This window comes from Aulostomus chinensis, chromosome 2, assembly GCF_037954235.1.
Source record: "Aulostomus chinensis isolate RoL2024-O1b breed Wild chromosome 2, RoL_Achi_v1.0, whole genome shotgun sequence".
Lineage (NCBI taxonomy): Eukaryota > Metazoa > Chordata > Actinopteri > Syngnathiformes > Aulostomidae > Aulostomus > Aulostomus chinensis.
Window position 1 is genome coordinate 34,837,597 of NC_141321.1, and position 13,123 is coordinate 34,850,719.

The 13,123-nt window shown below is 48.3% G+C and overlaps 1 protein-coding gene across 1 annotated transcript; it reads right to left on the reverse strand.

Moving 5' to 3' along the window:
- Positions 1–1,359: 1,359 nt before the first annotated feature.
- On the reverse strand, positions 1,360–12,588 carry vps35 (VPS35 retromer complex component). Its single transcript, XM_086191035.1, has 17 exons — positions 12,274–12,588; positions 10,406–10,504; positions 8,865–8,961; positions 8,474–8,597; positions 8,165–8,347; positions 7,689–7,908; positions 6,890–6,973; positions 6,597–6,706; positions 5,907–6,003; positions 5,425–5,573; positions 4,417–4,624; positions 3,656–3,811; positions 3,111–3,233; positions 2,847–3,026; positions 2,121–2,360; positions 1,902–2,045; positions 1,360–1,656 (listed from the first exon to the last, which is right to left on the reverse strand). Exons 1-17 carry the CDS (start codon positions 12,274–12,276, stop codon positions 1,477–1,479), a joined length of 2,397 nt encoding a protein of 798 aa, XP_086047161.1. The 5' UTR covers positions 12,277–12,588; the 3' UTR covers positions 1,360–1,476.
- Positions 12,589–13,123: the final 535 nt, after the last annotated feature.

The following is a 13,123-nucleotide window of genomic DNA, read 5'->3' on the forward strand; positions in this document are numbered from 1 at the left end:
AAATGAGAATGAGAATCACTATTTAATTTGCCTCCTGAAAGTGATGTACAAGTGGGTTTTCACACAGAGTGGAGCGGGGAAACACCACCTCACCTCCGACAGTGAGGGAGAAGCTGCAGCAGGCCCTTCCCACCTCTGACAAACATCACGTGATGAGCATGGCGGCGAGCGCACACTCGTCTTCTACAACACACCAGTCGGTCAAGCAGCTGAAGGCAGCGTTCCATCTGCCGGCCAGTCACACTGCCACATCTGACAACCCTCCCGCCTACACCTCACTAGTTTGGACTATTTGGAATGTCTAAGCAGCGCGGGGAAGGGCGAGCATCATGCGAGTAAAAGTTCAGATGCTGCGTCCTCCAACCATTTGATGGGAACGCTGTTGTTTGCTCTGCAGGGGCGAAGTTAGCATGCACCTCCGTTTGTCAGGTCCTCAGACGGTAACACGTTGAAAACAAAGAAATATTCAGGGGTGGCGCCTGGACGCAACACAGCTGTAACACCACGAGCGGTTTTTCTGCTCACACGTGAACGAGTGAGGTGCGAAGGACTCGGAGGACACACCATCGTCACAGCTAGTTAGTCTACTATCGACACTTAGATGATGCAGGTTAGAGACAAGCTGGTCAAGAAGGAACTCCTAAAGGATTCATGTGGCGCTCAGAACCAGACGTGAAGCGAAAGTTGAGCAGCGACGTAAAGTCTGTGACACGATAGATGTTGAAATAAGGGTTATTTTTCCAACGTGGTGGCGAAAACAAGCCTCTCCAGACGTCACTGAAACCTAAACGGAGGACAAACTTGGTGTAACCCACCGGATTCCAACTCCATTCAGAAAACCAACATTTCCTAAGTTGTTCGCGTGTCGTTTTGACGACAGACCTGACGGATCCTCACTTCTAACTTGGAACAAAGCACCATTACGACGTGGTTCTGACAGCATGAATCACAGCCAAATCTACGTTTGAAGCGGCGGCCATTCAGACGCCGATCCTCGGGATGGCTGTGCAACTCGCCAACCTGAGTGTGCCTCCAGATGATGTCATACATCCCGAAATGACAGCGTCTGCAGGTACGAGGCAGCAAAAGAATGAAGAAAGAGTGCAAAGGAACATTGCTGGTTCCTACGCGGAGGCCCTCAGCTCTCCTCTGGTCCTGGGCAAAAACTCACAGTGTAAAAACCAGGAGGTGAAACTTCGCTTCACTTCAGTTCTGAACTCAACATGAGACTGGCCACAAGTGCAGGCTGAAGCTAAGTGCAGTGTTGCTGACACGCTTCTTTAAGTGTAAATCTCCATCAAAGCTTCTACCAGTGACGATCAGTGGGGAGGAAATAATAATAATAATAATAATAATATATAATAATGACATTCCTTTTTATTCCAGACCTACAAGATGGGACTGTATGTGTTCGTATATTCAGAGTATACTCAGACATCTATGGATGGATGTCACATCTTGCAACATTTACTAGTTTTAAAGGACCAGGCCCTCGTAGACGGGGCCCTCGGACTCGGGGGACTCTCTCTGCAGCCGGAGATGCTCCAGTGTGTTGTGGAAGTGTTTGTTGATCTGCTCCGTTTCCTCACTCGCCTCCAGGTTGGGAAGATCCTCTCGGATCTTTTGGATCAGCTGGTTTAATACCTGGACAGTCACCTGGATGGGAGGAGCAGACAGAAACCAAGATTCACAAATGGAGGGGTTCTCACAATACACATGAAGTTTGTCTTTTCATGTTGGCTGAATACAGCAGGAATGAACCCGAAAACCCAGAATTAATTCTCCCCTTTGAGCAGAATCAGAATCAAGACGGAACAAACTGGAACATCTGGGTTCCGACACCTGAGCAATGGCAGGAACCCGAGGCCTGCTGTCTTTAACGGCGTCCCAACGTGTCTTACCGCGTCATTTTCCCTCTCGTAGAAGCAGACGTATCTGTTGAGGATCTCAATGAAGAGCTGGACCTGCAGCGAGGGGTCCATGCACTGGTTGGCGATCTTCAGAGCTTTTTTTAGACATTCCATCACCCGCTTCCCGTCACGGATCTGACAAAACAGGAGGGTCAACATTTCACTGTCATACCAGTATACCAGTATTGGCTCAGCCGGAACCTTACACACCTCTTCGCCGTTCTTGTCGGTGCTGCGGCCGGACCAGAAGAGGTGGGCGCAGATGCTCACGGCTCGGCACTGGTCGGGCTTCTTCAGAAGCTTGGAGGCCGCCAGCGCACACTGAGTCCTGAGCGGCTCGTGGTTCTCCTCACTGAAACATCGCATCCGCTCGAAGGTCCCGATGATCAGAGTGATGGCTGCTAGCTGGGCTTTGGAGTCGCTGATCTCATCCTCGTAGAGAGAGAAGGCCTGCAGAGGGCGGCGCCACAAAGGTTTGGTCACCGTGAGATTTGGGTCAGACTTTAACCAAACAACTGCGGATGTGGTATCAGGCTGACAACAATCACGATTCAGTCGACCACTCTGCTGCGTCAAAGTAATCCATGGAAATGTTGAGCAATGCTCCGCTGAACAACTGAAGACAGTCAGAGAGCAACTTCACATTTCTGATGCTCCTTTGGATAAAAGCTTTTAGAGTTTCTTGGAACAGGAACCAGGCAGGTGACCAGAAACGTCACGCAGCAGAACGGCAAGAAAGACTATGGTGCGGTGACGAGGCCCAGGCCCTACCAGATGTTCATCCTAATGAGGACACCTGCTGGGAATTAGAAGCCAAGACCCACAACACGAGTGTGTGGACCTTTTTCATTTGTGTACGGAAGCACAGACAACATTGGGCCAAAGGAACCTTTGTGTTCGTTCCTGGGAATAAACTCAAAAAGGGGCTCAGTTTACCTGCGACATGAACTCGTACGCTACAGTCTCATGGTTCTCAAAGCCGATTTCTCCGGCAGCCAGCGCCCCCTGCAGGAAGAGTCGTAGAGGCAGCTCGGCAAGCTCGGCCTTGATTAGCGCACTGATGGTCTGGTGGGCGAAGGAGAAGATCTTCTGACATTTCTTCTCCCACTTGTCATCCTGATGGGACACAATGTCAGAGAAGGAAGTCAGAAGAACATGAACAACACGCCAGATGTGAAGAGGAGGAGGAGATCTGCTCACCGATGAAGAGTTCTCCTTGTATCTGAAGGCCAGCTGGTAGGCGGCAAACACCAAAGGAGGCAGAGTGTAGCGAATGCGTTGGTTCCCACCTGCTCCAAAGTGTTTGCGGGCTGTGTTCAGAATCTGACCACAAATAAGAGCATCAATGTCCATCAGCAACAGGACAACAACACAGTTCTCCCTCGAGAACAGCAGGAACAAACGAACCCGAGCACTTCTGGTCCGGCACTAGCATGACCAGACACGGGTGAGTTGGTTCAACTGAACGCGCTGCCTGGTCGTGACCCACGGTACCGTGAATGAGCACCGAACCAGAACTGTTCTAACTGGTTACTTTTACTCTCCAGTCAAAGTGTTGTGGAGTACTGATCACCGTCTGGATTAAGGAGACCTGGATTATACCAGATGACCTGGAGAGATGAAACAGATGTTTCTGGACCGTTTAGCTGTTGCCAGTGTGTACTACATCCAGCACACTGAGGACATGAGTTAGACTCAAGTGTAACGTCCCTGGCGTGCCCATGAATGAGGAGGAAAGAACTCACGAGGTACTGCTGGTCGGGATCTTCTGAGTGGAGCAGATGGATGAAGCGACCTACAAGGCTTTGCTCCTCAGCAAAGTCCTCGGGGTCGGGATCATCAGCTGGCTGGTCTGGTTGGTCCTGAATGAGCGTGGACACCAGGGTCAAGATAGCGTCCACCTAGAGAAACCCGGCGAGGAGAGAAGAGGTTCCATTACATGCATGGGCCACAATCAAGCTGGAGCCATTCTACCTGGTAACTGTTAAAATAGTAAGAGAACAATTCAAAATATTTTTTTCAAAAACTACTGGTGCCCTGTACTGATCAAAGTTAGAGGGCCTGTGGGCGTCCACTGCTCTACCAGCGTGAGTCCAAACACAAACTAGCATGTAGAATAAAGTAGGGCTGGGTGACAACGACCATGACAGATACTTCAAACTTACTGATCCACGAAGTAAGAGATCAGCAGCTGCTTCGTCCTGAGAGCTACAATTATTTTTGCCAGCAGAGTCTGGTGCGATTTCACAAGTGACTTAACTTCTGTTTCCTGTTGAAAAGCTGCCTGGCTGCAAGGCACACAAGGCCTCGAGGCAGGGCTGTGTGGGGGGTTTCTGTCTCATTAAAGTTGATCCATCAACAAGTGACCCTGTGCCAATAAAGATGCCTCACGCAGTGAGAGGCACCTGTGCAGTTTAGAGGTTTACTTGATGACTACAGCTTGAACGTATTAAAAGCTTTAATCTTGGACAAGCGGTGACTTGTGTTGAGGCCACCAGGACCAGACCTGCTCCTGAGCCACGATGGTGGTGTTGTAGTCCAGGGTGTTGCTCAACACGTAGCAGCTCATGCTCTTGCGTGACTCGTAGTCGAAGTACTCGAAGAGAGGAGGAAAGTGCTTGAGCTGCAGCACCGTCAGGATGTTGTTGTAGGTGTCCACCGGGATCTTCAGCAGTCTGGTGAGCTCCTTCGACACCGCGCTGCTGGTTGCTATGCTACAGGACACAGCAGGGAGACAAACTGAAGGCACCTTGTGACTCTTAGAGTTTAACTGCAAATAAGTAAGAAGTTTGCTGTTCAAAGATCATTTTTTTGGCACTTTTTGGTCGAACTTGCACCAGCAGTGGTAAACACCTCACTAAACCGCCTTTTCATGAAGGCCCTTTAATACATGAGGTGGTTTCGAATCACCACATTCTCACTGCAAAAGTGGGACACGTCCGAGGCATCGCATCAACAGCGCAGAGGCAATGCGATGGCGCAGCGCGAACGCATTGCTTCATACAAGTGAAGGAATTTCTGCTAGCAAACGTCCCCGACACACATCAAACATTAGCTTAACTGACTGAGAGGTCAAAGGGCATGAAACAGGTCAAACTGGCAGGAGGTTTAGTGCACCCTCTGCTGGATAACAAGGCAACTACTTCAAAATCGTCTGATAAGCTTCGAGACACTTTCAGCAGGTTATCACAGTTCAAAGGAGAAAGTTTCAAGCTATGAACCAACACTGATCTTTAAAATAAAAAGTGGCAGCTCTACTTCCTCCAACAACTACTGGCTTTACGTGTACAAGTTTGGAAATTCTCAAAATGCTGCATCAGCGTTAATTTTTTATCGCGTTCCCGTCACATTTATACCGACTGTGGCACATTTTCACAACAGCAAAGTTCCACACAGTTTGTTGAGGGAAGTTCCAAACTACAGCTTGAACAAACATGTTCCTTCAGAGGTTTGTGGTGTTTGGGTCGTCTCTGCCGACTCTCACCAGTGAGACTTCCAGGCCTCCGAGACTTACTGTTCCAAGTTGAGCTTGTTGAAGATCTCCACGGTGCTCTCCAGAACCTTGTCTACATAGTCCACACGGTCAGGGTAGCACTTCATGGCCAGATTGATGAGAGACACCTGAAGGGAGACCACGTCCTCTGACGGCATGTCCTGGCGCGACTGAACAGAGAAGAATCGATTTGTTCACAGGGCCACCAAAATATTTGTGGTTCGAGAATGAAACCACTGCACGTATCAGAAGGAAGATCAGAGCCTGTACTTAACGAAAAGTTTCCTGGTAATTTCATCAACTCTTTCTATTTTTCTTCATTGGCTCTTCACATCCAAAATATCACCAAATGCAGACTTGATCAACCCCCAACCACATTAATGAGGTGTCAGTCAAACTTTGACATGCACCATTTCAGTAACATGTGCTTCTACAAGTCCAGTTTTGGTTGGACCTTTTCTAACCTCATGTAGGTGGGTGACAAAGGACAGTGCTGAGCGTACCTGAATGACAGTGGCCACCTGCTGAGAGAAGATGTCAAACAGCTTGATCTCCGCCGGGATGCCAGGGCCGTCTTCTCGATGGGCAAACAGGGCGAGCCTGAAAAACAAACTTCAAGCTTCATTTCTCAAAGTGCAACATTCGGGCGCTGCAGCAGCAGCAGCTCTTGAAACTGAGGGTGTCTGACGAGCCTCAAAAGACTGATTTCACAGAAAACAAAGGATTTATCTTCAGTTCTTTTCCTTTAAAGAAATACTTCCCCCAAAGTGTACTTTGCCTTTCAAGTACTCACTAGTAGGAGTCTTCAGCTCACAAAGATGTGTTTTTTCCCCCCGGCAGCATCACTTCTCTGTGACTCCAGGAAGAACCAGCCACGTATATTTAGCTTGAAGCTAATGGAGACTGATGGCTAACAACAGCTAAACTTTCCAGAAACGTCGGTTCACTCACACTCCAGGTCACCTGGTATAATCCACGTCTCCTTATCCAGACGGAGGATCAGTCAAGAAGAGCATGAAACCTGATGACACACCTGAGTTAGTAAATCGATTTTTTTGCTGTTGTTAGCCATCAGACTCCATTAGCGTCAAGCTAAATAAACGTGGCTGACTCTTTCTGCACTCTGGAGTCCCAAGGAAGTGATGCAGGAGGGGAAACTCATGTCAGAGTGACTCAGACACGCTCCAGTGTACCTGTCAATGAGCGCGATGATGATGTTTTTGACGTTGACATGTTGATGGAGCTCGGCACAGGAACGCAGGAACGGGTTCAGGGTCTGGAGGTGGAACTCGTCCGGAAAAACCTGACAACAAAACATCTTTTTAGGTCCGGAGGGCCAGTTTGTCGTTGAACAACGTCACCTCTCAGGAGTGGCCCTGCTGGCCATCAGAAAGATCCAAGACCTGTGAACACTCACATATCACTACATTGACAAGAGTATTCGATGTAGGTTGGTAAACCCCCAAAGAAAAGGTCAGGCTTGTACCTGGATGATACACTCCATCAGATACTCCTGCGCCAACGAGTCTCTGCAGTTCACCACCTGCTCCAACACTCCAGGAAGAACAATCTGTGGAGTCAGAGACCGAGATCACGACGGAGAAGCTGGAGGGAGAATTTAAACGCGTAGTGACGTTCGTCAGAGCGTCAGGACTTTGACAATTCAAGTCTTAGCCAGACGTGACGTCTGGCTCCACCACCGTCGTTCTGCTCCAGTAGAAAAAAACACAAGGACAAGTTTGCAATTCTGTAAGCCAATCACCGCTGTTGTGGGTGGGGCTAAGTTCAAGGTGCAGCAACAGTGATTTCACAAAAAACGTCAGGTCCCAAACTCATTATGTATTCATATTTCTTAACAATATTCATTGTTAAACCCAACAGACTGGCCTTGTTATGCAATCTGAACCTGCTACTGTGATTGGCTCGCGAGCTCAGAGTTTGTTGAAATACCAGCTGCAGAAAGTGGAATCATGACTGAAATAACCGTCTCACGCCAGTATCGACATCATGACCTCTCATGTTATAGCAAAGAAGCATAATTTGAGAGCAATCTGACGTTTGTCTTGTGGGAAATATCTCAATAAAGTTTTATGAGCTTCTCTAACACACGATGACTTAATTTCTTCATTTCAACTTAACTTTTCTCTTTGAGAAAACAAAGTTGCAAATTCTTTTTTTTGGACTTGATCGCTCTCGTTCCGACATCCCGCAGCCCATGAGATGGAACAATCGTACAATAACGTTCCTCCCTGCACCCCAGCAGCAGCATCCACACCTGCACACACCTGTTTGTACTTATCCACATTAACCCCCTCCAGCTGGCTGAGGCGGACCAGGTTGGTGCCGACCAGGATCCTCAGCTCTTGACGTTCCTTCTCCCTCTTCTCTCGGTCTCGGCTGTGACCCTGATGCTGCATTCGAACCCATAACTTATTCATTTCCGCAAAGTTGAGGAGGACAAAGTCGATGGAGTCGTTGATGTCGCCGGTCATCTCCTCTGATCCTCTGTTGAACAAATGAGAGGAACACGCGTATCAGCTACGTCCGTTAGTGCTCGAGCACCGAGTCCACCTGGAAACAAGACCAGCGACGAACTGGAGCTATAAAGAAGTTTGGTGTTGTTTCATTGGCTGCTGTAGCCGTGTCAGACAGTCACCCCGGCAAAACGTTACAAAGAAGCGAAACAGGACCAGCGGTCCTTCTGTCTCGTCGTCAAGAACAGTGAAATCTGAAGTCTGATTAAGGAAACATCTGGACATACTCTGACTGCTCTCCGTCATCTGGCAGAATATTTCGGGTGCACTGCAGCAGGTAGTTTCTGAGGAAGAGGCCCCTGAGTGGGTGCTGGACCCCGCGACACATCTCAACCAGGTCCTTCAAGATGTCCTTCCGAGACTGAGGGAAGGAGCGAACGTACACCACGCCCACAGTGATGAGCAGGTAGCTGGGGAGAGAAGTGAGGTCATATTTACCACAGTAAAGCCCCCCCCCAACAGGCCTTGATGAGAACTTAATAAGAAGGTTCCGCCCTGGTCTGGACCCTCCTGCAGGTTCTTCCACTGGTACTTACAGCCGTGGGATGATATTGCCTGCGTACTGGACCAGCTCATAGAGGTCCGCCACCTTACGTCCCTTCGCAAACTCATCGGTCAGATAAACCTCCAGGTAGTGGAGTTCGTCGGAGATGGCCATGTCTGACAGGACTGTTAAGGAGCCTGAATCAACCTCCTCCTACGTAACGGACTGCAGCTTACCGCCTCAATCCTCCATCACACGTGATGCATTCAGGGGCAGAGCTGGTAGGTCACAGTCGTGAACAGTCTGTGTAGCTACGTGAGTGAAACCAATATCAAATGTTCAAAAAGGGAGAGGGACGGGGAAGTGCTGTCATACACCACAGCTGTGGGCGTCTGGACGCTTTAGCATCCTCAGCGTGTAGTTTTCCAGCGACTGAAGGATACAGAGCTCGTAGTAGCTCTTTGGAGACAGCATGGAGGTCCTCAGCTCCCCCAGCATGTTGGACGCATGCTTCAGAGCATCCATCAGCTTGTTCTTGTCCTGTAGACACACAACAAAGTTACCCAAAGATCCTTCACAAACCTTTATTGAAAACGCTGTTATGACATCAGTTCCATCACACAGAGAGGCCGGGCTCAGGATCAGGAACCTGAGGCCGTGGTTCTCAGCAGGAAAACGGTGGATTGTCTGGTCCAAATAAAGGACGAGTCTTTACTGCCCCTAAGAGAGTTCAAGTCCCTCTGGCCCTGTTCTCCAGGGAGGGCACTAGGGCGTGTGAGATGGGCCGGAGAATCGCAGCACTACGAGCACTTTTGCGTCCGCTTTGCTGTACCGTTGTGACAAAAACAGAAGTGAGCTGGAGGAAAAAGCTCTCAATCTGCTGGTCGGTCTTCACTCCTACTCTCACCTGCTGTCATGAAAACTGGGTCACGACTGAGAGAACCAGAGCGAGAGAACAAGCAGCTGAAACGGGTTTCGCTGGCATCTCGCTTAAACGCAGCACTCAAGACTTACACCTGAAACGAGCTGGAACGACGCATTCAGCTCTGCTCATACAGCGCATGCGTCAGAGGTTCGAATCTTTGCTCACGTAACGCATCACGGTGGACACGCTGGGTTTCAGGCTTTAGGCATGAGGTCAGAAGTTCAGTCAACTGGCTGGAAGAGGACCAGGTGGGGAGATGATGGAAACGCCTTGGGACCCCCCCAGTCAGAGCTGGCCCATGTAGCCAGGGACACAGAGGGCTGGGGTCCCCTGCAGGAGCTGCTACCTCCACAACCCAACATCAGATGAGCGGCTGCAGATGGATGGATGAAGCAAAACCCCTTAAAGCTTAAATTTGAAACTCTAAAAATGCTTAAAAAGGCTGCCCAACAGTAAGAAGCCAAGGATGAAGGACACAACACTCCAGATCCCCAAAGACAGAGGCGGTTTGGCATTACCGAATCTCCTAGAATTGTCCTGCGCGGCAGCCCTGGAGTGATTCTCTGTGTGCTGCGAGGTGAAGCCTGAAGATATGTTAACCCCTGACTCTGTTCTGGGTTTTTTTCTATGTTTGAAATTAATAAAATATGAGATATCAAAAAAAAAAGGCTGCCCAAAGACGAGAGTCACACCACAACCCAGCTCGGTACTTGGACTGTGATAATGATGGGATCACAACACGGAGCAGCGAGTGAGGCAACATGGTGCAACAACACCGCAAAAACCTACGAGCAGGAATCCTGTATTTATCCTGAGTGTCTCATATCACCGACACGCTGCTCGCAGCAGAGCGCAGCGGCGGCTGCTGATTTCATTCAGACATCAATATCTGGCTGCAGTGCGTCGACATTCATCCTGATAAACTGCAGCGCCGATGTTCCGTCCCACCCATGTCAGATAATCTCATCTTGGATGCATCAGACGAGCGACAGATCTACATTGAGAAGTTCAGTAGGTGAAGGATCAGACGCACAACGAGACCATCGGGACTTTTCCTACCAGACATCGCTTCATCTGGAACGACTGGACCTTGACGGCTTGAACGGCTTCATCTAGAAGCTTCTCCTGTTCGTCCTGTGGCGACTGCTGAGTTGTTGGCTGTGACGGTGAGAGAGAGAGGACACACTTTAGTAACAAGTCTGCTTGACCTCTGACCGTCCACCGGGTGGTACGGTCGTCACGGGAGACCGCGATTTTGGTAAAACACTGAACCTCATGACTGACTTTTTCAGTCACAATAACCAACTTTTGCATTGGTGGCGTTCAGGCCTCCAGCTGACAGCAGAGGTGAGCAATTTATCAAAACTGCAATTTGCTCTATTAGTGCAAAGCCAAAATCCCAGATTTGCTGATTTCCTCTGATAATTTGAATCATATCAATCACAATGTCCATAAAAAGTCTAAACTGGTTATTTTGCCTTTCTGTGACTTGTGAGAGGTGTAAATGAGTTGTGACTTACTGGGAACAGAGTTTCCTACTGGGAAAACACATCAACAGCAACCGTCATGGCGAGAAAACAACTTGGCAAGTTAACGTGAATTGTGTGACGTCCAGCTGATGTGCAGAAACTCAGTGAACAAACGATGGTTTTGTCTTTTTATGATTGATTTGTGGACTGAATATGATTTGTGATCACATGCGAGCTTTAATGTGAACGCTGTCAACGTCACTTGTAAGAATTTCTCTCCAAATCCTTTTCCTTTGCTCTTCGATGACACGAGACACCGGGGAACAGCGGCTCACGTTCCGTCTTCTAGTTTTCTCATCTTTTATTCTTTCAATTTCACTCATTAATTCTTTATGAATTAGAATTAAAATAAACACAACAACGAAAAAAACAGAAGTGTCCGCTCATGCACCGTCCGCGTGCCCCGCCAACGACTTGGTCCAACCTCCCAGGTTGTTGAAAGTGAACAAATCCCATGACTTTAAATCGTTCGAGGTCTTTTCGTGATGAAGACACAGGAGCCTGAGCTGCTCCCTGCTCTGCCTGAACCAAAGGATTGTTGTTCACAACGAAAACGGCTTTTCTTTAAATCAAAATATCAAATCAACTCGCAGGAGCAAAGGTTGCTTCTTCTTCTTCTTCTTCTTCAAATCAGTTGCATCATTTCTCAGCGCTTTAGTCAAGTCAGAACTGAGCGGGCTCTCCCCTTCACGGCCGGTCAGAGGTGGCGGGGTCGTTGTCCACGGTGGTGGACACCACTGATAACAACATTGGTTTGAGTATAAATAAATTTATTGTATTAAAAAAATGCAGTCAATTTCTCTCAGGTCGTCAGGCGCGATCTGCCACCATGTCAGTCCGAGCCTGTTGCGTCTCTCAGCTCCTCATCCGAGCCGTGCAGGACTGCGGACTGAGCCTGCGCACTGAGCCCCGTCTGGTCCCGCACACACGCCGCATCCCTGCACAGTGGTGGCGGTTGGGTCATCGTCATCATGTCTGATATCCTGACAGTTGACCGACAAGCGCCAATGCCTGGTTTCCTGATTTGTCAAACCAGCTCAGCCATTCGCCCGTAACGTGACAGTAAAGCAGGCTAACAGCATGTAGCGCCGCTGCACTCAGCACGAACACCTGAGACACACAGGTCACAACACCCGTGGCGCTACGAAACCACGGCGGGGGGGTCGCACCTGACGACAATTCCGTAATTTCCCAAGTCAACACCTTGCTATACGCTCGCTGTTAGTTGTTAGCTCACTAGCCGAGCTAGCTAGCTAACTGGCTGTGACGGAAGCGTTAGGCCATCCTCGCGCTCACTGACGCGTCTGGCTCCAGATCGGTGGGAGGCAGCTGAAAGAACTTCTCTTCTAACGGACATTTAACGATAAAAGCAAAACGAGGCCGTGCCGAGCTGCTTACCATGTTTATTCGATGTGTGTCAGATCCGTCGAAGAGGTTTGCCTGCCTGTCATGTGACTCCCAGCGGCGCTGCCTTCACTGTCCTGCTACGTCATGGGTGGGCGGGCCATTGAGCTCAGCAGGAAATATCAAAGTGTCGTTTTATTTTCTTCTCTTTTCTCTGTTGTTTTTCTCAGAAAAAAACTGAAGTCAACGAAGGCTCGCACCCCGACAGCAGAACGAAAAAACCTGAGGATGAAATAACTTTTTTTTGCAACTTAAGAGAATTTTGCTTAGTATTTATGTCGCTCTTCGTGGTCTTGTTCGCAACATTTGTCATGAATCATCCGTCCATCGTCATCTTCCGCTTATTCCTCCACATTAAGGGTCGCGGGGGGGCAGGAGCCTATCCCAGCGCCATGAACTGCTGAATTGTGGTCTTTGGATGTGCTCTTTTTTCTGTAAAAAAATTCATAAATATACAACCTAATGGTGAAAGAATAATAAGATAAACTACAATGACACTAAAAGACATCAGCAAAGATTAAAAAAAATCAAGCAAGAATAAAATCAGCTTTTTCAGTAAGAACTGTGTACCGTGTGCTTTTCCACCAGATGTAATTGTACTGCATTCATATTCCTCACGAGTTAAACAATGCAAAATAAAATCGTCATTAGTGCTGCACAATTAATTGAATCATAATCAGTATTATTATTAGGGTTAGTGTGTGTAATTATTTAAAGAAAAAAGGTCAAAATTATTTTCGAACAGTACTGCAAAACTGAAGTATTGGCTTTATTTTTCTCATTAGTAATCATTTCAATTGGTAAAACATTTCAGATTTGAAAACAGTATTTAATATTAAACATG

What these genes read in the sequence shown, in the direction of transcription:
- vps35 (XM_086191035.1), bottom strand. An exon ending in TGATGGAGTGTATCATCCAG is followed by an intron (nt 6,707 to 6,889) that starts GTACAAGCCTGA and finishes TTTTGTTGTCAG; the next exon opens with GTTTTTCCGGACGAGTTCCA. An exon ending in ATCATCGCGCTCATTGACAG is followed by an intron (nt 6,004 to 6,596) that starts GTACACTGGAGC and finishes TTTGTTTTTCAG; the next exon opens with GCTCGCCCTGTTTGCCCATC.